Source organism: Dermochelys coriacea, chromosome 22 (genome assembly GCF_009764565.3).
Source record: "Dermochelys coriacea isolate rDerCor1 chromosome 22, rDerCor1.pri.v4, whole genome shotgun sequence".
Lineage (NCBI taxonomy): Eukaryota > Metazoa > Chordata > Testudines > Dermochelyidae > Dermochelys > Dermochelys coriacea.
This window is the reverse complement of record NC_050089.1, coordinates 17,716,606-17,741,539: the sequence shown is the minus strand read 5'-3', so window position 1 is coordinate 17,741,539 and position 24,934 is coordinate 17,716,606. Positions and strand designations below refer to the sequence as shown.

Below are 24,934 nucleotides of genomic sequence, written 5' to 3'. Positions count from 1 at the left end.
AATTGACCCTGCTCTGGTGAAGTCAATGGAGCAGCACCAATGTGTTCCCACAGAGTATATAGTCCTGTGTTTGGTACAGAGAGGCAGTGTGATCTGAGCATGGGGCTGGGAGCCAGGAACTCCTGAGTCCTGAGCTCTCCACTCCTGCTGTTGGTTTCTAATTATGATTTTCATCCTCTTAGCCAGGGGTTCTCGAACTGGGGGTCGGGACCCCTCAGGGGGTCACGAGGTTATTACATGGGGGGTCGCAAGCTGTTAGCCTCCACCCAAATCCCACTTTGCTTCCAGCATTTATAATGGTGTTAAATATATAGAAGTGTTTTTAATTTATAAGGGGGGGAGAGTCGCACTCAGAGTTGCTGTGTGAAAGGGGTCCCCTGTACAAAACGTTGAGAACCACCACTCTTAGCAGAAAACATCCAACAATCGTCTCTCCTCTTTCTGGCCTTCTCCCTTTCTGTTTGGCGGGCAGTGACCACGGTCCGCTGTGAAAGGTACAAGTGGAAAGAACCAGCCTGTTGGGTTGAACAGCTGCATCGACTTCGACTGAGGCAAAGTAGGTTCCTTGTCATGGTGAAACCTCCCTGTCTGCACCCCGGCCTCAGCCCCTGGGTGTTGGCCCCGTTCTGCGGGTGGTGCGCCTTAGCCAGGCTGCTGGGCGTGCTTAGTCCCCGTGGCAGTGGCAGAAAGCACAGCAAGGAGGAAAGGGCAGGCTGGACTTTGCCTGTGAGGGTGCTGAGCTGCAATAATCACTGTGTCCTCCCCCCCAAGGCGCACATGGTCAGGACACAGCCCCTGTGTTCAGGGGATTTGTTCCATTTAACCAAGAGAAGATTACGGGGTGACTGGATCATTAGGGCCAACATGGTGCTGAACAAATAATGAGTTCTTTGATCTAGCAGAGAAAGGTCCAGCACGAGCCAATGGCTGGGAGTTGACGAATTCAGACGGGAAATAAAATGCAGGTTTTAACAGCGAGGGTAATGAACCCTTGGAGCAACTCGCCTGGGGTGGTAGGTTTTCCAGCCTGGCCATTTTTAAATCAAGACGGGTTGTTTTTTAAACAGTCAGCTCTAGCTCCAACAGGAGTGATTGCAGGTAAGGCCGAGGGCCTGTGCTAGGCAGGAGGTAGATGATCACCGTGGTCCTTTATGGCTCTATAATCGATGACTCTAGGATCCCAGGGCGTGCTGACCGCACTCACCATCCTTCGTGCTGGTGCAGCAAGTACACCCCTCCTGTGTGCTAGGGAGGGAGAGCCACTTCTGGAGCTCCCCCTGGGCCAATGTAGCTTCCCGCTACCCGGTATCAATCCTGCAGTCTGGCCTAAGCTGAGTCCAGCTCTGAGTGACGTTGGAAGGCGAGGGAAGAGCAGTGCCTTTGCAAAATCAGGCCAGTCATTTGGACACCCACATATCAAGTAAATTACCTAACTTCAGGCAGTCACATTGGGCAATTTTGGCTTACCCTCTAGTTGAGAAAGCATGGACCTGGGAGTCAGGAGTCCTGAGGGCTGATCTCAGCTCTGCTGCTGACTCATTGCAGGACCTTGGGTAAGCCCCTTCCCTGCTCTGCGTTTCAGTTTCTCCATCTGTAGAGAGGGTGAAATGGTGCTCACTCCCTTTACGGAGGGCTTTGAGATTTATGGATGGGGGGCTTGTCTCACTGACTTGCAGGAATCCATTTCTGACCTGCTCCAGTAACTCAACACAGAACCAACGTTTTAGACTTGCAGAACATCCCTTAATATGTCAGCATTATTCCCTTCTTTGTGCTGGCATCTTCTAAAGCATCTGGTCTCTAAAGTGTCTGACCAGATTTCAAAGGGGAGAAGTCACTGTGACTGATGGCCATGTTCCTTGCTCAGAATCCTAGTGACTGGGTGCTAAATAGACCCCTGCCTGTCCCAGGGTACTTGACTGCATCAGAGGAAAAATCCAAGATAGCATTGCAGAATCAAGCATGCTTGGTTTTGCTTCGTCACACTGTAGGTTTTGGTTCATTATAAACTGTCTCTGTTCTCACCTCAACTTCCTCCTATAACAGTGCATGAGAAGGGATCATTTGTTTATACTCACAATGGGTGAAACTCTGGCCAGCACAGGAATCCCATCCTGCAGATGCAAGTGAGCTATAAACCTTGTGCTGGCTCTGCAGTGGGAGGAATTTTGCCATGGCTAGGCAATCAGTCGTGTCATTATTATTATGTTAATGCACTATTTATCAGGCACCAGCAGCACTATGCAAGCGCACAAAAGAGCCAGGCCCCTGTTTACACTCTAGCTCAGAGAAAGGCAAATGAGTTCAGCGGCTAACAGCAGATTGTGTGATGATCCGGGGAATAGGAAAGAAGAAGAGCAGATATTTAGGCAGCTCATTTCAACTAATTCAAAACCGCATGGGTTGTTTTATCTGCCACTGATCTCATTCCTCTTATGTGACTGCTACTTAGATGATTCCTGTGACTTTCTGTTTCTAAAGCCCTTTGGTGGTGTCCTTTCATTTTGAACTAAACACCCGCTCTGAAGGTGCAGACAATTTCTAACTGTCTCTTGCATCTGCCTTCCTGTCATTATTTGGTTCTGAACACTGGGCTTCGGTCCATGCTGTCCCCCTGTGGCGGGTCTCCCTACCTTGTGAACTTCACATTGGGGGCATGGCAGATTGTTTCTTGCTTGTAGTCTTTAAATTAAGATGAGATTTCTTTTGAAAAGATATGCTATTGCTCAAGCAAAAGTTCTGGGACTGAGGCAGGAATTACTGGGTGAGGTTCTCTGGCTTGTGCTAAGCAACAGGGCAGCCTGGATTTTACCATCATGGTCCCTTCTGGCCTTAACGTCTCTGAATCTACATTGCTGACGTGTTCCAGTTTTAATTCAAAGAGTAAAACTGGAGATGGGCAAATAGTGAATAAAGTGCTGCCTGTCCATGTATTTTCCCCCCCGCACCGCTCCCCCCCATCTCAAGGAACAGGGATACATAATGAGAATCAATAACGGCCGAGAAATCTGTTTGAAAAATATCAGGAAATTCAGCAGAAAATTATTCTACCAGCTCTACTTCAAACCTCTTGGGCCTAACCCTCCACTGAGTCAGGGGTGCTGGGCGGATTGACAATAGCGAGGATCTGGCCCATTGGTTTTCTAGTTTCTCTCCTCCTTGTTTCTAGTCCAACGTTTTGTGCACGGCACATGAATACTTGTTACAGCCATTTATTACATTTGCAGTGGCCTCATGAAATTGGCTTGTACTTTGGCTGGAAGACTCAGCCCTGCAGCAGGACCTCAGTAACAGGTTTGGCTCAAACCATGCTCACACTTGAGATCGGACCTTTGTGCATTACCCAGCACACTTTTGCAGTGGCCAGCAACTCTCATTCCATGTTGTCTGGGTGACAGAAGACAGCACAAGCCCCTTGTGCTACTTAAGTCCCACTTAAACCTTCCTTTGCCTGGTACACAGAGAAGACCTTTTTTTGCTCTCTCTGGATGTGTGGCCTGGCCACAAGTCCCACCTCCAATGAACCCAATGAGACAATACGGGAACTCTCACCTGAGCCTTGCTCATGGGACTGCAATGAGCTCTGGCCGTGCAGAAAACAGGTTCAGCTGATCATGGACCTTTTTGAAATTCAGGCCCCTGTTGCTCCTGATTAGCCACACTATTCTGGGGGAGGATCTGAGAAGGGAGGCTGGTTATTTCAGTGAAATTAAAAATAGCTCAGCCCCTGGGCCACTTTGTGATGTGCCAAGTGTGGGAAAATAAGGCAAAATTTCCCTTCTTCTCCTCCACTCCGGGAGTGTGAAAGCCTCAGGAGGGGCACAGGTAGGAAGTGACCTCTCTGCTCCTCCGTGTGTTTTTGGGGAAAGGGCAGAGAGCCACTCACGGCCCACCTTTCTCACCCTACTCGGGATCCTGACTCACAGCTTGCTTAATCCTTGGCTGCTCACTGGTTGTGCTGATGGTGTAGGCAGGTGAATGCCACTAGGGACTAGCTGGTCAGGAGTGATGCTGAGGTCACCACGGTAGCAGTCGCACATAGAGACTCTGAGGTCTCTGTAGAGAAGGACGGGGCCTCTCTTCCCTATTGAGGGAACAACCCCCAGTGTGCTGCTGGTTCTGTCTGGGTGAGGGTTTGCCCCCTCCCCCCCCCCGCCTCACGCAGATGCTTAGCTCATGCACTGAAGCATGAGGCTTAACTGGCCTTATTGCTGTTAGCTTAAGACCTGACCATTGCTTACTGAAGTCAGCCGGAGTCTTTCTATTGATTTCAGTGGGCATCGGATCAGGGCCTCAGATGCCTGTACGTGTTACTGAAGGAGGCAGTGTGGTCTGATGGGACTGAAAGCCAAGAATCCTAGACAGCTCTGCTCCCAGATCTGCAGGGCAAGTCCCTCTGGCTAACATTTTAAAGGGTGACCACGCAAGTTTGGGTGCTCAATCTGAGACACCCGGATTTAAGGAGGTGCTGAGCACTCACAGCTCTGGCTGGAGCCTGTGGGGTGCTCAGCACCCCTAGCAATCTGGCTTTGGTGCACCACGCTGAGACCCCAAAATTAGCCGCTGCTTTTGAAAATGTCGATGCTAACTCCTCTGTGCCTCACTGTCTCCGCCAGTGAGGAACTGGCTGTGCCACTGGGGTTGGTCATTAGAATTGTCGTAATGTGAGCCATGCTTTAAAAACCCACCCACAATCTTTGAGTCAGTGACCTGTAGTGCATTAAATTCCGTGGGCAGGCTAGACACTGGGTGAACCAGCATTACTGCTGTGTGTTGTACATAGACTGCCCGTGTTCTGGGATGGGCAGCTTTCACTCCACCTTTCATCATTTTGTGTCGCTCAGTTAAATCCCCTTGACATGTTTTTAAAGGGACAGCAAGACCCACAAACATCACACGATACGACCAGATTTAAGGGGACTTCAGTCAATGGCCTTGCTCAGCCATGTAACATTGGAAGAGACCTCCAAAAGGTTGGGATTGTCATGCCTGATCCAAAGCCCATTGAAGTCCAGGCTAAAGGGGAAAGGCTCCCATTTAGATTAAGAGGCCTGAACAGAATAGCTCTCAGGTGATGTACAGGGCAGGGCTCAAGAAGGAGGCATCCCCTCATTTCAAGAGTGTTGCAAGAGTGGCGTAAGTAGAGTGGGCCAAAATTTTTTGGCCAAAACTTTTTCTGAATTTGTGTCATTTTTCACTGAATTGTTTAAAAGAAACAAACAAAACAAATTCCAAAAAAGTCAAAATGTGTTGATGTTTTGATCTGAAAGGATTTCTAGTTCAGAAATTTCCTTCAGTTGTATCTAAAAAAAAAGTCAAAACATTAAGAAAAGCTAAAAATCCAAACGAGACACTTCGGTCGACCCAAAACAAGATTTTTTTTCAACGTTATGATTTGCCAAAAATTTCATTTTCAAGTCGACCCAAAACATTTTTTTAAATATTTCTGAATTGCCAGAGAACTAACAAATCAGTCATTCACCTTCTGAAAGTAATAAGTGTAGGCAGGCCGAGAGCCCTGTCCCAGCAGCCTTTTGTGATATTGTTGTACTCCACCAATGGGGAAAGAGAGAAAATAGTGTGATTGTAGGTGGGGTAGGGATATCTGTAGTGACTCACCCAAGGAAGCTAAATATCACATTTTAACAAAGGGCTTGAAGGTGTTTACTGAGTATGCAGTGAAATGTGACAGCCTTCCAATGCACTCATGAAAGAATCTGCTATTCCGATAGCAAATTGGGCAAAACTAGGCCAAATAAAATCCTAAATAAGAAAATTCAGCTGGAATCAGGGTAATATATTAACTGCATTATAAGCTCTTGTGATTTCATCATGAGTCTCACACTGTTGGGTGGTTTTCTTCAAGCCCAAGCTCCTGCAGTCATGTGAATACACCAGCATCTCAGGTTTCATTTTTTTAAAAAAGGAAGTTCCTGGTTGTGGAGACAAGCTGAAAAAGTGGCCCCTATAGGCTCTTAAGCCAGAGGGCAAATGGAAGGAACTCCAAAGATATGAATTTAAGCTGATCTCATGACTTTTTGGAGCCTGACTCTTGATTTTTGAATGTTTGGGGTTGGCAGAACTGTATTAAGCGCTGGCTTGGCTGGTGGCGTGTCCCTTGCTTATGGCATACACCCTTCCTTTGCTATACTGTATGTTGTGTAGAGATGGGCATCAGAAAAATCCCAAAGGCCAATGATTCAGGTTCAAACCTAACAGCTCAGGCTCACTTCCATCACAGTGATGTGTCCAATGCCCTTGAAAAGGTTAGTGCCCAAGATCTCAGATTAAGGAACGGATGTCTGTCCTGATGATGGAATGGTTCTGCCTTCTTTCATTGGGTGAGTATTTTCCCTCACTCAACACCTTGCTGGGGAAGCAGCTGCTTTGGGTCAAGCCAGATCTTTCCAGGTCTGTTGCTTATGTCATGAATTAAGGTTTTTAATCTTTTTATTACTGACCTTGGCACAAAAAGTGAGAGTGTGCTAATAAAGTTTGCAGATGATACAAAGCTGGGAGGTATTGCCAATTCGGAGAAGGATCGGGATATTATACAGGAGGATCTGGATGACCTTGTAAACTGGAGTAATAGTAATAGGATGACATTTAATAGTGAGAAGTGTAAGGTTATGCATTTAGGGATTAATAACAAGAATTTTAGTTATAAGTTGGGGACGCATCAATTAGAAGTAACAGAAGAGGAGAAGGACCTTGGACTATTGGTTGATCATAGGATGACTATGAGCTGCCAATGTGATATGGCTGTGAAAAAAGCTCATGCGGTTTTGGGATGCATCAGGAGAGGCATTTCCAGTAGGGATAAGGAGGTTTTAGTACCATTGTACAAGGCACTGGTGAGACCTCACCTGGAATACTGTGTGCAGTTCTGGTCTCCCATGTTTAAAAAGGATGAATTCAAACTGGAGCAGGTACAGAGAAGGGCTACTAGGATGATCCGAGGAATGGACAACTTGTCTTATGAAAGGAGACTTAAGGAGTTTGGCTTGTTTAGCCTAACTAAAAGAAGGTTGAGGGGAGATAGGATTGCTCTCTATAAATATATCAGAGGGATAAATACAGGAGAGGGAGAGGAATCATTTAAGCTCAGCACCAATGTGGACACAAGAACAAATGGGTATAAACTGGCCACCGGGAAGTTTAGACTTGAAATTAGATGAAGGTTTCTAACCATCGGAGGAGGGAAGTTTTGGAAGAGCCTTCCAAGGGAAGCAGTGGGGGCAAAAGATCTATCTGGCTTTAAGATTCTACTCGATAAGTTTATGGAGGAGATGGTATGATGGGATAATGGGATTTTGGTAAGTAATTGATCTTTAAATATTCAGGGTAAATAGGCCTAATCCCCTGAGATGGGATATTAGATGGATGGGATCTGAATTACCCAGGAAAGAATTTTCTGTAGTATCTGGCTGGTGAATCTTGCCCCTACGCTCAGGGTTTAGCTGATCGCCATATTTGGGGTCGGAAAGGAATTTTCCTCCAGGGCAGATTGGAGAGGCCCTAGAGGTTTTTCGCCTTCCTCTGTAGCATGGGGCACGGGTCACTTGAGGGAGGCTTCTCTGCTCCTTGAAGTCTTTAAACCACGATTTGAGGACTTCAATAGCTCAGACATAGGTGAGGTTTTTCATAGGAGAGGATGGGTGAGATTCTGTGGCCTGCGCTGTGCAGGAGGTCGGACTAGATGATCAGAATGGTCCCTTCTGACCTTAGTATCTATGAATCTATAAGGTTTTGAGAGAGTTTCTGTGGGACAAATCATAAGTACGCACTGAAAATGAGTGGACCCCCCCTCAGGAGAAAGATCCCAAAGGATATAGCCCTTGCATTTTTCACATGGAGAAGGAACTATGAACTCAATGTTTATGAACCATAAACATCTGACTTGTTTCCCCTTTGCATGTACTATATCAAGGGGCTGACTCATAGCAAATTCTGGTGGTTGCTGCACCATTCCTGGGCTCTCTCACTGCACAAGTGAAATTTTCTTTTTTGCAAGTTCTCTGTTGCATGTGACTTTTTTACTGCTAAAATTAGCCAGAGATTTAAAACAGAAACCACATTAGCAGCAAAACCAATGTTTGTTCTAAATGCAAAGCTCAGGCTCTCTCCAAGGAGAAATGGGGGAACATGGCACACGTATCTGGATTAAATTAATAAAGCACTCAGGGGAGATGAATTTGGGAGGAGGAGATAAATATTCGGTCCTATATTCACACTGATCAGTTGTGACATAATTGCAGAGCAGCATTCCAGGGCTCAGGAAGTTTCGGGCTTGGAACACCAATTATGAAGTGTTACTAAATAACAACTGGGAGTTACATTGGCATTTTCTGAATGAGTGACTCAGAGGACTTATATAATGATAGATACTCAGTTTCCAAACCTGGGTACATAAATTGGGGCACGTAATTCCTCACCTGAGTGCTCACATGGGCACTGAGACACTGGACAGGGAAACGAGCCACCAGTGACTGAGCTGAGTACCAAACATGCAATCGGATGTTCTGAGCTAGGTGATCAGCTTGGAAAATTTGGTTGTCAGCCTCCAAAAGGAGAAAAACCAGAATGATGCAGCGTGATTCTTTGCAGAGATGCTCAGTGTTTTCCAGCTCTACAAGAGCTTTGGGAAGAGGCACCTCTAGGGTTTTCTTTGCCTCCATAGGCTGGCCCGTTGTACACTGGAGGTACATCTGCTGGGATGTTCGGCTACCAAAGCCAGCCAGCTCCTTCGGGAAGCTCTGTTACTTGGATTTCCTGGCTGCGTACATTAGCTCTTGCTTCATGAAGGCAAGTCTTCTAGTTTTCCCTGGGCACCCAGGCTGGCCTTTGACTACAGGGAGCTATCATCAGGGAATCTCCAGTAGTGTGTTTGAGTGATGGTGTTTTCTTTACCTACAGATCAGTCTGGCTCTGCCAAACAGCAGCCTCGCTCCCAACCCCTATGCCTTGTGAGTCAGTTGCCCCATCGCCACCCCATCTGCACATCCACGAGAGAGGGTCTGTGGGAGCAACTTCATGCCGTGCGCTCCAGAGTCTGGACTGGCTCCACCACGATATGTGGTTTGTGACAACACAAGTAAGATGGGTGGGGCAGGTCTCTTGGCAGCTACAGCTACTGGGAAGTCCTTGCTTCCTGGAGAGGTTGGGTGTGTGCTTCCAGCCAGCCTTGGAATTATGAGCCCCAGTCGTTCATGCATTACCTCCTGCCACGCTGGGAGAGCTGACTGGGAGATAGGACTGGATGGTGCAGTCTCATACGGATTGCGGCCGGTGACTGTGTCCCATCACCCCCAGCTGGCTAAAAGGAACACCCTTAGCAGGGAGCTGGCAGGCTCCCTGCGGCCTGTGGGATGCGGTGGCAGCACTGGAAGGAGGGGAGGGAATGCCCAGGGGTGTATGTTATCCTCCTGCAGAGCGCTGTGTAAGGGGTATATGTTACACTCCTTTGCACTCACTTAGATGCCTGTGGCCTGGCTCTACCTGGCTAGCGTCAGGAGCTGTACTCACAGCACATTGTGCATCACCTCTGCACCTGGCCCAAGGGCGGGATGCGCCCTACTTTTAGGAATGGGGAGGTGACGTGGATGGCCTGTACATCCTGCCTGTGAGAACCAGGGTTTACACTAAAATACCTGTAATGGGGACAATGATGGTATGGGCCAATCTAGCCTTTCCCCTGGAGGCTGCCGGTTCAAATCCAACCCATATCTGCCATGACGGAGCATGCTGTGCAGTGGCCCATGTGACCTGCGTTTCTGGGTCCCAGAAAACACTGGGGTGAGCAGCTGGGTTGTCAGCCCCAGCAGAGGGACCAAGGAATGAATGTGCTAGGAGAATGAAGTCTCTCTCCACCTAGCAGGAGCCCGGGCGCATTGGCAGGAGAAGCCTTGGGATGCTTGCACTGCCTCTGCCCAGGCTGCCCTCCGGAGGTCTGGTCACAATGGGAAGCAGCTAGCCTGGGATCCCTGAGCTGTAGCAGGAATGGTGTGCGCTAGGGACACCTGCTCCCCTGCCTGCCAGAAATGGCATGTGCCTGCTGGCGAAGGAGCAATCGCACATCCCCAGATATCCCTCTGCGGGCCTAGGTAACACCACTGCCACATCCAAAGGGCTGAGCATCCCTCCTCTCCGTTGGGGAGGAACTTGGATGGGAATGTCTCTGCAACCATGTGTGCTAGTGACTGTGTTTCTGTCATCCCAATCTCCAGTGTCCCCAGCGGCAAGGTGCAAGGTCTCGTCGTGCATGGGCCAGAAGAAGCTGGCGCTGATCCTTTGCATCTCCTTTCTGATAGTCCTGCTCATTGCCCTCATCCTGCTCTGTGAGTCCTTTCCCCTTTGTTAGCCACCAGCAAAACTGGCATATCCTGGGGTGCAGGCCAAGTCCCTGCGTCCATCTAGGGGCTTGCCCATTGGGGGAAATATGTCACCCAGCTTTGGGTTTGGGCAGGCCAAGCACAGCTACTGACCTGCCAGCAGCGTTCTGGGACTAGAAATGCTAACAGGAGGGAACCTGATAGCCTGTAAAAGGAAATGGAGAAAATCCCTGCAGAAATAAATACAGAGACTCTCACTGATTCCAGTGGGCTTTGGAGAGCCAGAAATGAAAGCCATTTCCCCATTCTCACATTCTTTAACCTGCCCAGCATATGCTACCTCTGGCCTGTCCCATCGTGCAACGAGACATAGGTCTGAGTTGTTGTAAAGCTTGCGTCAGCACCCATGCTCCCCTAAAGTTCAAGGCTGCTCAGATTTGGTCCATTATAGAGGGACATGAGCTGGGATTTTCTGATTTGGGTCCAAAGTTTCCCCAAGACTGTAGACATTTCAGATCTGATGTTCCACTCTGGGATCAGCTTAACAGACATGGACTAGAGATTTATGACAGGTTTCAGAGTAGCAGCCTTGTTAGTCTGTATTCGCAAAAAGAAAAGGAGTACTTGTGGCACCTTAGAGACTAACAAATTTATTTGAGCATAAGCTTTCGTGAGCTACAGCTCACTTCATTGGATGCATTTGGTGGAAAATACAGAGGGGAGATTGATATACACACACAGAGAACATGAAACAATGGGTTTTATCATACACATTGTAAGGAGAAAGAAAAAGGAGGACTTGTGGCACCTTAGAGACTAACAAATTTATTAGAGCATAAGCTTTCGTGAGCTACAGCTCACTTCATCGGATGCATTTGGTGGAAAAAACAGAGGGGAGATTGATATACACACACAGAGAACATGAAACAATGGGTTTCATCATATAAATCATGGAAATAGCCTACCTTGCTTGTCACCATGAAAGGTTTTCCTCCCTCCCCCCCTGCTGCTGGTGATGGCTCATCTTAAGTGATCACTCTCCTTACAGTGTGTATGATAAACCCATTGTTTCATGTTCTCTGTGTGTGTATATCAATCTCCCCTCTGTATTTTCCACCAAATGCCTCCGATGAAGTGAGCTGTAGCTCACGAAAGCTTATGCTCAAATAAATTTGTTAGTCTCTAAGGTGCCACAAGTACTCCTTTTCTTTTTTAGAGATTTATGGTCTGTATTTTCTGCATCATATACAACCTCTTGATTTAATACCATTGATTTGAGACTGATAACAGCCTAGAAGAGGGTTAATTAGGAGCTCAGCTGGTCCCCACTCCTCCTAGCTCTTCATATCCCCCTGAGTGGGTTTGATAATTGTTCCTGTCAACTCCAGCCACAGCCTGGGAACTACAGGCTAGCACCTAATGGCACTGCCTGGCGGTCAGAAGGAGGCAATGCAGCTGCAGTGCTAAGGATGTGATTCCTGGAAAGATGGCCCAGGCAGTGAGATGCCTCCATCCTTCTGTTTCTTGAGTTTTCCTGACATCTGCTGGATACTTGGGAACAAAGAATTTCACTAGGAAATTAAAACAACATCCTTCTTCCTTTCTCCCTAGTGTTTTAGATGTGACACAAACCCAAGTAATCAGAGGCAGATGGTTAGATGTTTAGATAAGGCCAACACTTTCCATTTCCTGCAAATATTTTCAAGTGTGGCCACAGCCATCAGCACATATGCTAGTCCCTCCTACTCTGAGTTAATTTCTGTGCCAGATACACAGCCAGCAAGGAATTAGTAAGAGCTCACCAAATGGAAAGAGAAAATCAGCAGAGACCGAAAAGTTATTTTCCAGGTTTTACAGATAATGAAGCGGTTGTTTTTTTTAAATTCCTTTGTCAAATGTAGCTGCTAGTTTTCCTTTTATCAGTTGCATTATTGAGCCCCTGCTGTATCAAGTGGATTCAGAACATTTTTACTGGGCGAATATTTTGCAGATACAAATTAAAACTGCGTGAAGTGAGAATGGATTTTGAATGGAGCTGAGTCAAATGCAGCAGTTTTGGATATCCTGGGACAAGGGTGGGGATCAGGTGAACTAGAGATTGCAAACTCTGGATCTGACCTTGAGATCCCAAGGACAGAACCCTGGCTCGGAAGATGCCCAGTCAGATCTGGCCCGTAACAGCCTGAGGTTTGGGTTGTGAACCATGATCCAGGCTCAGACGTTGCATCCAGTGTTTGGGCTGTGAACTCTTTTCTGGGTGTCATCCATGTGGATTCATGTCCCTCTGAGCTCTGGTTCAGGGGAGCCCAAAACTGCAAAGGGAAACTCAGTTGACTTCCACTTGTTTCCTCCTAGCGACCACCGAGCTTTGCCTGAACCCAGCACAAACCATAAATGGGCCACACGTCGTCTGAGTACGTGTGGGTCTGTGACCCTTCGGGACTGAGCCTGGCTGAGTTTCCAGGGGGCCAGGTTCTAGAGGTTTCAGAAAGAGTTTTGTCTGTGTCCAGTTTTCCAGACAGCTCCTCATGGAGAGCAGGGGCTGGGGCGGGTTGTAGCACTGATATAGGGGTGGGGACTTGAGTTGACAATCACTTGGTTTGAGTGTGGGGGCATTGGATGGGGGGGCATCAGTCTGAGTGACCCTGCTCTTTTCTGCTTGGAAACCTTGGAGCAGGATACCAGGTGAGGGGGATTGTGCCTGGGAAGCATCCTCTCTATACCCCTGACTGGAACTTTGGAGCAACCACAACAGCGACTGCTCCAAAGAATCCAGCCCAGGTTTTGCTTGCTGCAAAAAAATGCCCATGCAGTGAATGCCCAGGTGGCTAGCGGAAGTCTGGGAGTGCAACCCTGGCCATGCACTAGCTGGGGTGTCTGGGGCCTGAGGTAAAGGAGCTGCCAGGTCCGGGATGGAATTGGCTGGCCGGAAATATCCCCTCCCAGCGCAGGTGACCTCCCGCCCAACTCTCTCCAGCTCACCTCTATATGTTTTTGCTTGCAGTCCTGTTCTGGCGGTCCAACAACAGCTTTCTGTACAAGGAGCCAACTGAGAGCTGTAGCCACAGAGCTGTGCGCTGCAACGGGGTGGTCGACTGCTCCCAGAAGAGCGATGAACTGGACTGCGGTAACACAGCTGGGACGCAGGTGTCCTGCAGGGCGAGCAGGGAGCGGGACAGGCTCTAGAGTCAGGCTGCTGCTTTCATCCATGCTCTGTCTTAGGGCCTTGTGCTCTAGGCTCTGAGCGAGCCCCCAGACGTGACCAGGTCTCTGGGGCAGGAGTTTGCACTGCTGACAAAGATGGCATGGGGCCCAGGGAATGCTGGGACCCCCGATGTGCAGGACCTGGGAGGAGCTGGGGCCCCTGGTGTGAGAGGGGGCAGTTGCTGGGCTGGCAGGGTGTAGCCACGGACCTGATTTTTGCTCTCACATTTTGGGCAGCGCCTGAAGCTGCTGAATGTAATGACTCTGGTGAGGCCTGTGTGGGGTTAGCTGGTGCTCCCAATTCCCAGGGGGATTCAGAACTGGCACCAATTACACACACCTGGCACCGCTGACAGCACCTCAGGGAGATCAAGGATGGAGGGGACAAAGAGGCTGAGCTGGGCTCTCCCTGCACTGGTTTCCAGTGAACAGGGTGAGGCACGTTGGCTGGGGCTGCACGCAGGATGCTAGTTCTGCCTTTGGCTGCCTCTGCCCCTGGAGAAACAGAGGCCTTTGGTCCCCAGCTGTCACCTGGCGCTGGGGTGGAGCTCACAGTCACACTGCACATCCATTCACTGAATGTGCCATGCCCATGGATGCAAAGCGCAGGGGCAGGCTTCTCCTCACCCCCCGGGGCCTGTTGAAGTCTGTCAGTTCAGTGGGGCTGCTCCTGATTTACACCTGTGGGCAGGAGAGGGGAATCAGGCTAGTCATTTGCCAGCTTTTGTGCATGATCATGACACAAGGGCCCAAGTTCAGTCCTGGTACAAGTGGGCTGGGCTCTTTGCCAGGCCCAGGTGGCTGTCTAAGAGGGTGAGCTGGAGCTGCAGTACTGCCTGTAGCCCCTGCTGATTCTGCTGTCTCCTTCCTTTGTGCCTGCAGTGCGGTTCAGGTGGGATCAGTCTCTGCTCCACGTCTACTCCAGCACCGAGAATCAGTGGCTACCTGTCTGCAGCAGTGCCTGGAACAACTCCTTCTCCAGGAAGACCTGCCAGCAACTGGGATTTCAAAGGTAAGTCCCCAGAGATGGGCACTGTACGTGTAGTGATGGGGGACGGAAGCCAGAGAAACCCAGCCCACGCCCAGAATGACCTGCTTCTGCGCTCCCCACATCCATGGGGAGCTTTCCAAAGGCACAAGGGAGAGTGAAGTGCTCAGTCCCCAAGCAATGCCACTGGGCCCATACCAGCCCTTTGTTCTTTAAAAATCTCTCCCACAAGGGCTTCCGGCCACCAGGTACTTCCCCCTCCCTTTGCCATTGCTCTGTGGTTGCTAGCTGCTGAGGGTTGCATGGACTCCTCCTGTTTCTCTCTGCACCTTCCCTGTATGGCATTCGCTAAGTCACCCCAGGGTTTGCAGCAAGGAGAACCTGAGCTGGGAACGGCGGGGAATGGAACTCATCCATGCACAGCTGTTATTGGAAGGGGAGTCAAGGGGCTTGTCTGCAGTGGGAAATCCCCGTGTAGCTGCACTGTCCCACTGCAAACTCCCTCCCCCCCCCGTCCACAGTGCAGATACACAGCACCCTTGCAAGAAGTGACTTGAACTGGTGCAGGTTACCCAGGTTGTTTACACAAGCAATGGTGCAAGTAACTTTCTACACTAGTGCAGTGTGTGTGTAGTAGGATTTGCATCTGTATGGCTAAACTGTCAGTGCAGCATTGCAAAAATCCCTGGGATAGACCAGCCTTAGGTCTAGTGCAACTAGGGTGACCAGATGTCCCGATTTTATAGGGACAGTCCCGATATGTGGGGCTGTGTCTTATGTAGGCACCTATTACCCCCATCCCCTGTCCCGATTATTCACATTTCCAGTCTGGTCACGCTAAGTGCAACCCACTTTAGGAGTTTGGATCTTTGCCCCCCTCTAGTGGGTGGTTCACATCTTGCTACAACAGCTGCCAGCTAATGCGTCTGTCTTCACTGCAACTAAACACCGACAGCTGGCCCAGGTCAGCTGACTCAGGCTCATGGGGCTCTTTAATTGTGGGGTAGATGTTTGGGCTCAGGACCCTGTGAGGTGGGAGGGTCACAGCAATTTTTAGCCCTGCAGCCTCAGCCCTGCAAGCCCAAGCCAGGGATCTTTTATTGCAGTGTAGCTGTACATTTGAGGCCCTTGCTGTTTGCTCTGAGGGGGCTTGGGTTCAAGCCCCTCTGGTGACCCAAGCAGGGGGGTTGTTATAAATGGACAGTGGGTGAAGACCTAGGTTCTAATCCAGATTGCGGTACTCGTGAACTAGCACTTTGTGGGGTTTGAGTGCCAGCGCCACATCACAGCACCACCCCGCAGTTCAGTGTGAGTGGCAGCAGCGGAGGGGAGATGCCCTGCTTTGGGCTATGGGATTTTAGCCCCTCTGCTGTGTGCCTGATTTTCCCATTGCGGAGCGAGAATTAAAGAAACCTGGCAGCATGATGTGTCTGTTCTGTCTTCTCCCAGCACGTCCAACACGGAGTACGTGCTAGCCTCCTTCCCTGGCAAAAGCCTCATTGTCACCAAGGAGCATCCCTCGATCCAGCAGAGTCTCAACAGGTAATGAAGAGGATCAGTTGCCCTTTCCCTGCTCCTCCCCATGTCCTTTTGTGCCCTCAGGGCCCCTCTCTGCCCATGGCACTCGCTGCACGGTCCCCTCTGAACGAACTTGGGGAAAAAGGCCTGAGTTCGGTGTGGACACCGGAATAAAAACGGGGCAAGGCTGGGCACCAGAGATGATTAGCAACCTGGCAAGACTGGGCTCTTTGCTTTAGAGAGGAGACAGTGGTCTGTTGCCTTGACCCAGTCTGACAGACCTGCTCGGAGGGGGGCACACGGAGCCCCTCCACAATGGCAGCTTTTCCAGCAATTCCAGGAAAGGGAGGGGAGGGCTATAGCCCAAGCTCTGCAGCCCTAATGGGATGGGAGTGCTAATAGCCAGAGGAGCAATCTGAGCAGTCTCTCGTCAGCTGGATTTCTGAGACAACCGTGAAGTGCAGTTAGCCCCTGCACTTGTTCTGCGGCGGGAACCCAGGCAAAACTTCACGCACCCCCAAGGAAAGTCAGGGCAGGTCTGAGCCTGCTGGAGAGTGGCCCACGCTTTAGCAAAGGCCCACGGGTGCCTGGTGCTTAAGGGAGCCGAAGCACCTTAGAATAACAAACTCTGGTCTCACTTTACACCAGCATAAATCTGGAGTGGCTCCAGAATAGTCATCCCCTGTCTGTCTGCCACTGTGTGCACCTGCCAGAGGTGGGGCTGCAGCTGCAATACAGAGAGAGGCAACCTGAAGGGATTTTCCAGGAAGTAAAGGGGAAACATGATCTTGTAGAGAACTCCCATTCCTCTTTACTGAACAACACGAGAGCATCTGTGTTGCTTACATGCTGGCTGAGCATGTCAGGATGGGCAGGAGGGACCATCCACTCAGACTCTTTCTCTTGTGCTGTCTCAGCCTGGATCCATGTTTGACTTTGTCTCTTGTTTGTTTTGTTCTCTCCTGCAGCTCCAAGTGTCCCACGGGAAAATACGTCTCCCTCCGATGCACAAGTAAGAGGGAGGTTTTACCATTGCTATAAAGCATAGACATGGTGACAGGAGAGCTGGGTCTAGGGTGGGTCTCGAAACCACTGAAAGAACTGGTGTGAAAATGGTTTTACTGGGTTTTGGAAATGTTGCCAGATCCCAGTTTCTCAGCAGTTGGTTGGAAAAGTGAGAGAATTTTCACCCAAACTTTTCAAGGTTTTATTTTTTTCACTGAAATTTTGAATTAACAAAAAATTTAAGTTCACAAAATTTTGATCAGCTCAGCTGATTTCATGTGACATCATGTCAACTGCCATTTTTTTCTTTATCAAAGTTGTACACTGTTTTAATCTTTTTCTTTCTTCCTTTCTTCCTTTCTTTGTTTCTTGACAGACTGAAAATATCAGTCTGTGCTATTGTCTATTTATGTGCTATTTATGTGCTTTCTGTAAACGTATACAAGTAAATACTAGGGGCCTGCCCCTAGAACTTGTCATCTATCCTAATCTACTCATCTCTGTATCCACCTATCTGTCTTTCATAACGCAGGGGTTTTTAAGGTGTCTGTCACTGTGCTATCTAAGCAAAAAATCCCTGTTTCTTACCCCTCCAGCTCAGTGGAATATATATTACTTAACATAATAGCTACCTTATTTCACTGTGGGTGTAAGTAATAGCCCATGCAATTCAAAATCGCAGGGGTCAGCGAGTTCAATTGTCCAGCTGGATTGTAAAAGTGGAGGCTGAATGACTTTAGACTCTCCTCCCCGGCATGCAGCCAGCATTGTACAGCTGTCTAGGGTATTACTGGGTTCTCTTTGCAGTTCCACTGAATCAGGAAGCCATTGCCACAGCTGGGGGCAGGATACTGGAACTGATGGGCCACTGCTCTGGTCTGGTGTGTTAAATGCTCTGTCCCTGTTGGTTGAGTGTTATCCGTGAGCACGTTTTTCCAGGTGTGCGATCTGTTAGGTGATCCTGTAACATGCAGGTGGGCCTGGCTTGATTTTTCCTGTCGAGGCACCTGACTGAGCTAATGGACCTTTCTGAGTTTCCCCTCAGGCTCCCTCGGGAAGATCTGCCTCCTCAGTTTGTTTCTCTTCCTTCAGGCTGTGGACAAAGGACTTCTGGCCGGATCATTGGGGGGGACAAAGCTTCGGCGAGTAAGTGGCCCTGGCAAGTTAGTCTCCAGTATGGGCCGAGCCACATCTGCGGGGGGACAGTTATTGATACCCTGTGGGTGCTGACAGCTGCCCACTGCTTCTTCATGTAAGTGGTGCGCCTGCTAACTGGCTGTGTTGGCTGCAGCCAGCAAGGGTTGGTTTGGCTGCGGCTGATGAAGGGAAGGGCCTAGGTGAGGAGAACAGAAGATGGGAGTTATCGGCAGCCATGTTCCACTCTCGGTCACAGTGTTGAAATTCAGACAGACTCTGCTGGAGCTTGAGTCGCTATGGATCAACACTGATGTCCCCTGGGATCAGAATTTGGTTCTCTCTCTCTGCTGGGATTTTGGACCCGAAACTGGCAGCTCCACCACAAGAGCTAACACAGAATTTCCACTAGCTGTCAGCCACTAGAGGGCAGGATCACAGCTGTGTTCCAGCCCAGTCCGGCTCCGGGGGCCCGCTGCAGCTCTCTAGTGCACACCAGTAGCCGATCCTTGCACAGGCCCCCAGTTTATATGTAATTATTTTAAGGTGGATGCATCTACGGCTAGGGGCGTGCAGACAGAAAGCCAATAGCAAACACACACATCGGGGCAATGGCTGGAATAAGAAATCAGCATCCGTGCAGAACGTACAGCTGAGATCTGTGCTGTAGATAAGAAAACAGGGACATTGCCTTTGAAGGGGGCGAATTAAAGCACTGTGTATACTGGTCAGGCTCAGACATAAGTCCTGCTTGGATTGGGCTGAGCGATTCAAACCTCAATCGGCATGGTGGAGAAGTTGGTAGGGAGCGGGGTCTGAGCTGAACAAAACGGGGAAAGGGCGTTCCGTGCCAATTTTTTAACTCCAGTCCTTGAAACTAAGTGCTGGAGGGAGGCTGGAATCTGGCCCTGCTGTTCAGGGCAATCACTGCATTACATCCCCCTTTCTACATCTGCTTAGGAACAGCGTGAAGATTCTCGATGAGTGGAAAGTGTATGCCGGGGCCTCCAACCTGCTTCATCCTGCCAAGGGCATCCCCACCTCCCAGATCATCATCAACTCCAACTACAGCGATGACCACGACGACTATGACATCGCTCTGGTGAAACTCGCCATGCCCTTAACGATATCAGGTGAGGCTAATTCCCAACCTCCTCAGACTGGGAGCTGCAGGGCCTGTGCGTCTGCTTGACTTGGCCAGCCAGATGCTCCTGTTCCTGGGAGCGAGGAAGGACTGACAGGAAGCTGGCAGATGTTTCAGGGGAGAAGAAACCCCTTTTCCCACTGAATGGGAGAAAAGGGCAAACAGAGTCAGAATCCAGTTCCAGGTGTGGTCTCTCCCAGCGATTCCAGATCAGAACTGTGATTGTTCTAATGACTGTGCCAGCGCTGCTGTCTGGTCTGGTCTGGTCCCAGCTGCTTCACCCATCATAACCAGAAGCAGGAGGTTCTATGTCCAGAATTCAGGTGTGTAAGTTGCTGATGGTGCATGACGCAGAACAGACTCCAGCACCCTCTCCCAGAGCGGCACCAGCTCCACAGGCCAGCTGGGGCTAAGCATCTTTGGGCAATGAGGTCTGACTCCAAGACACATGAGAAGCGGGGGCAGAGCCAGATTCCGTCGGTAAGAAGGTGCCGGTTTTACACAGACACTTTTCTGACTGTAATCAGTGTAAGACCCAGCTGTGTGCACAGTGCTATACTGAGCATGTCCACACAGAGAGACCCTGTCTACCTGCAGAGCCTGACAGTATCAGCAGGGCTTTATGCAGGCAAAGGGACCCTCTGCACATCCAGCGGCAGGACTGTGGCTGATAGCCATCACTGGGCAGACAGGAGGCCGAGGGGGTACCGCTGAGCTGTTAAATGGGTGTTTATCATCATCCCCCCAGGCACCATGGGCATGTGGAGTGAACAGCCTTGCACTGCTGAGCCATACAGAGAACATCTATTGATTTATACTTGTAAAAATGAGTCCTGGGGGCTTCGTAGGCATGTTCGTGGAGATCAGTTTTGGGTCTGGCTAATGGGATGCTGGGCAGATGACTTGGGAATGAGACTTCAGTAGCACCAATGAATACACCCCCTGGAAGCGCCATCCAAATACTATTACAGCCAAGAATTTTCCCCTCCCTCCATGTAATCTGAAAACGGCTCCGTCCACTGCTAACGAACCAGCCTGACAGCCATTGCCACGTGGAGTGTGCTAGTGCGGGGCTCCTGGAGCACACAGGGCATGGGCCTCATGCCTCCCAGCTCCCAGGGAGGTTGGACCCAGGCCGATGGTTGCTGAGCCTTCTCGCTTGTCTTGGTCACAGTGAGGATGTCAAGGGGTGGCTGGCCCCGGATCCTTTGTGCCAGAACAGTTGCTCCCCTTTGGCCAGGCAAGGGGGCAGGGCAGCACCTGGACTGTGAAGGACCCAGGGACAATCTGAGGGAAAGGGCTGGTGAATCAGAGCTGCCTGAGCAAGGGTCAGAAAAAGGGGCAGGTGAGAGCTGCCAGAGCCCGGAGGTGTATCATGGGGGAAGGCAGGGGAGCAGCAAGAGGGGGTTGCCGGCTGACCTCCTCACACCGGAGGGGGCTTAAGGTGTGGGAGAAGCGGAGAAATTTAGCCGCTGACATCTGCATGCTGGAGAGCTGAACCCCGGGGACCAGTGAGGGGGCCAAGGGGCGCGATGGGTGCTCCCTGGAGTGGATGATCTCCCAGCAGAGAGGCTGGGAAGAGTGGGTGCACTCCAGCTGGAAGGGCTGGGGTGCCTGTCCTGGCTGAGGGACACAGGAGGGCTGACAGAGCCTGGTGTGGCGGAAGATGCTGGAACGTGGCATGTGTTCAGTCAGTGGCTGAGAGGCTATGTGATTTGAAGGACTACTTGTACTGGGGTGCTAAAGGGACTGTTTACACTATGCTTTTGTAATAAATCAGCCCAAGGCAGGAGAGCCTGGCAGAGTCTCCTGAGAGGAGAAACTGAGGCAGATGTACCAGTTCTGCTATGGCCTGCCACAGGAAGGCACTCCAGGGGGGCCACCCATTGACAAATGGCTAGTGAGACAAGACCCGAGTTTAGGTCCTTCAGAAGACAACACTCCCTACAGAGGCTGCTGGAACACTAGTGACTGCAGCTGTTCCCTGGTGCGTGTCAGGCTCACTCTCTTTCCTTGTTTGGTGTTTTTCCTCTCTCCCAGGGCAGGTCCGCCCCGCTTGTCTCCCGATGTCTGGCCAGACATTCCAGGCTGGGAGGACATGCTTCATCACTGGCTTTGGCAAAACCAGTGAGAACGAAGGTGAGAGTGGGGACTGAATCTGATGTCCCTTTGGGGAGGGGCCACATGCCCTGCTGTGGCCTCAGTCCAGCTGGGCAGCACCATAGGGAAGCACTGAAAAGGCAGCTATGCATTGTGCTGCAGAGTATGGGGGGAGCCAGAAATTTCAGCCTGGGCCAATGATTCTGAGTGCCTCAGTTCTGAGGGGCCCAACCTGAGACCTGCTGGTCCTGATTCTCAGAGGCGCTGAGATGCTGTTGATGGAAGTCCAGGGGGGCTCAGCACCTCTGTAATATCAGGGCCCAGCAGGTCCCGATCTGAGGACCCCCACAATGAACATGCCTGAAACTGGTGGCCAGTTTTGCTAATGTGACTTTAGTCTGTGAAGCCACCATGAAGATGTCTGTGAGAGGAAGCCAGTAGTCTGAATGACGGAAACAGGGCATACGATTTCAGAGAATACCTTTCTGTGGGCACGGCTAAGAGCCAGCGACCTGCCTTCTGTGGGATTCTGTAGTACAAAGAGCTCATTCACTATTCAGTGCAGTCGTATGTTACAGCGATCCCTGTGGCATCTTTGCTTACGGCTGTGATGTGCCGGGGGCCTGCAGCATGCGATCTAGCGGTGACAGAGGTGGCCAGGGACTCGCTCTCTGTGCGCAAGCCAAAGGCACTGCTTCACCTGTCTCTTTTCTGTCACTGTTCCAGAGAACACCTCCCCAGAGCTGCGGGAGGCGGAAGTGGGCCTGATCGACTACAAGATCTGCAACAGCAGTAGCATGTACCAAGGCGAGCTGACCCCCCGCATGATGTGTGCAGGGTACTTGCAAGGAGGGAGGGACTCGTGCCAGGTGAGGCTTCTGCCAATGTTAGTCTGGAAGGGCTTGCAGCCCTAAGCAGGGGTGGGGGTTGAATGGAGGGGGGTGGGCACCACGTTGATCCACAGACACCACCCCATCTTAGCACAGACGTGTGGTCAAACTGCTCCTGGAGATGTGCTGTGTTCTGGGCACTGCACCTGGCGGCACCCTGGAGAGTGCACCGGCTGTGCAATGACCTGAGACCTCTGTGCAAAGCGAGTGCATGGCGGGTCTCCCTCCGAGTTCTCCTGACTCTGCCTTCCCACTCTAGGGTGACAGCGGCGGTCCCCTGGTCTGCGAGGATAACAGCCGGTGGTACGTGGCCGGAGTGACGAGCTGGGGAATTGGCTGTGGCCAGAAGAACAAGCCTGGGGTTTACACTCAAGTTACAGAGCTCCTCAGCTGGATTCACAGCAAAATGGAGGTGAGCTGACCTCAGGACTTGGCTCCAGTGGGAAAGTGCCTGCTTCTGCCCCATGTGTGCAGGCGAATGCTGCGGCCACCCTGGGCGAGAGCGGAGGCTTTCCAGATGGCTCCCAAACAAACATGAAGGACCTTGGTGGCTTGACTCTTGTGCTACAACTGCCATCAGCCACAGGTCCCTTGGCAGAGCACACGCCTCGCCTCCAGCTGGTGCCCTGGCTTGGGAGCCCCTGTTGAGATAGAGGCAGCAAGAAGGGAAATGAGGAAAAGTGCGAGCGCTAGAGCCTCATGCTGGCTCATTGGGAGTTATGGGGTGAAAGCTACATCCCCTGAAATGCTAAGTGGGCCAGATTCTACTCTTGGTCCCACTGGTGTAAATCCAGAGTGATGGTGTCGAGCTCAGGGGAGTTACAGCATCCCTGAAGGCAGGATTTCTCCCATTGTCTTTATGTTGTTGCAGACAGGTTGTTAAACAGGAAAACGGGGTTCGGGCTGCAATAACTCTGCAAAGCCGTGGGTTCCAGGCTGGCCCAGGCAGCCATGTTGAGCACCTTTCCCGGGACCCTGCCTGCTCGCTGTGGCTGTTGCAGATCCCCTGGCGCTTCCTCAAAGACTGGGGTTTGACTCGGTGCCTTTTGACCAAAACGTCCCTTCCCCACAGCTCCACTCTGCCTCTGTGCCACTGCCTATACTCAGGGTTACAGGTAGTTGTGGTGCATCATAACTCCACTGAAACCAATCAACACAACCCTGGAGCATGCTCCTTGAAGCTTTGGTGTTTCCTCTAACCAGTGCTCTCCTCACTTTTCTCTTCCCAGAGTGAGAGTGACTAAGGATGAGGCAGGCACCTAGTGGGGCTGTGGCTTCTCCTGCTAACAGCTCCCGGTGCAGCTAGATCCTCGGCGCTGTTCTGCTGTCACAGGGCGAAATGCCAGTGATCACCCTTTGAGCATGGACTGTCCAGAGGATTTATGACCGGGTGCTGCCCTGAAGCCCTGAAAACACAATGCCTCCAGAACTTCGAAGTCAATTCATTTTGCCAACAACCAAGATGGGAAATATGAGCAGAATAACAGGGGAAATGTCCCAATGGTGAGACCTGTGAGCTGGTGAAATATTTTCCTAAGGGAAGTGGCAGAAGCCCTATTACTTGAGACATTTAAAACTGGACTTGACAAAGCACTTAAAAATATACTATAAGGCACAGTCCTGCACTGACGGGTCCCTTCTGTCTTTAAATTATACAATTCTTGTTGTCTTGTAAATGGAAACGTCAGGCCTGCTTTCTCCGAGTCCTTCGTGTCAGAACCCGAGTGGATGGGCAGGTCAGTGCTGCAGGACATGGTACTGGAAGGGAATAGGCTGAAACTCACATGGTTCAGCCCCTTTGCATTCTGTTCCTTGCATTACAGTGGCCCCTCCGTAGGACTAGGGGCTGCACCAAGCCCTGGTCAGAGGCAGAGGCTGCCCTGAGGAGTTCCCCGTCTAAATGGTCGCAGGCTTGGAGAAAGGAAGGATAATTCTCCCCAAAGAGGGCCTGTGACTTATCCAAAGTCACCCTGGGGGTCAGTGGCAGAACCAGGTCAGCCCAATGCCTTAGCCACAGGACTGCCCTTCACCATTCCTGCGGGCATCAACACATAGTTCTGTTAAACTCATGGCTCAGCGTCCACACGTAGCTGCCTCTGCAGCTAACGGCCCATGTCATCATAGCTCTCGCAGTTGTCAGTGGAGGGGATTTGAATGGTTTTGTAAATGAGGTTTTTGTACCGTGTAGAAATATCTGGTGGTTTTTTTTTGTTTGGTTTTTTTTATGGTTTCAAAATGACCGTCCCAAGCAGTCCTGCTTTTGTCTGTCCCAGCACCACTGCCCTTCACCTGGCTGCAGATGTGGAGGTGAACTACTGCAGTGCCAGATACCACACAGTGTGTGTTCTAGTCATGGACAGGATTATATGCACCAGCTGGAATTCTGGGGAGGAAATCTCTGACTTCCGTGGAAATTTAGGAGCAGAGGAAAAGTAGAAAATTCCAGATTTAATGGGAGCTGCCTTAAAAACACACCAAGCAGGTGACTGACCAGAAGGAGCCGTGTGAGTGAGTGCTACCTGGCAGAACCCAAGTGTTAAAAATGCTCCAAAAGCATGAGTCAGGCCCCAGAAACCAGGAGATTTTTTACAAATAATCAGTGTTGGATTCTGTTTCTTGG

The 24,934-nt window shown here is 50.5% G+C and overlaps 1 protein-coding gene across 1 annotated transcript; it reads left to right on the top strand.

The window, feature by feature from the left end:
• The first annotated feature begins 472 nt into the window (after positions 1 to 472).
• TMPRSS13 (transmembrane serine protease 13) lies at positions 473 to 24,580 on the top strand. The gene is made up of 13 exons (XM_038381025.2): positions 473 to 556; positions 8,917 to 9,094; positions 10,227 to 10,337; positions 13,336 to 13,458; positions 14,418 to 14,547; positions 15,973 to 16,065; positions 17,010 to 17,053; positions 18,139 to 18,298; positions 19,141 to 19,313; positions 21,365 to 21,463; positions 22,151 to 22,293; positions 22,574 to 22,726; positions 23,544 to 24,580. Exons 2-13 carry the CDS (start codon positions 9,034 to 9,036, stop codon positions 23,556 to 23,558), a joined length of 1,305 nt encoding a protein of 434 aa, XP_038236953.1. The 5' UTR covers positions 473 to 556; positions 8,917 to 9,033; the 3' UTR covers positions 23,559 to 24,580.
• Positions 24,581 to 24,934: the final 354 nt, after the last annotated feature.

Coding starts and splice junctions, on each gene's coding strand:
- TMPRSS13 (XM_038381025.2), top strand. CDS start 9,034: ATGCCGTGCGCTCCAGAGTCTGGACTGGCTCCACCACGATATGTGGTT. Junction 17,054..18,138: donor CGTCTCCCTCCGATGCACAA/GTAAGAGGGAGG, acceptor CTCTTCCTTCAG/GCTGTGGACAAAGGACTTCT. Junction 21,464..22,150: donor CAAAACCAGTGAGAACGAAG/GTGAGAGTGGGG, acceptor TCACTGTTCCAG/AGAACACCTCCCCAGAGCTG.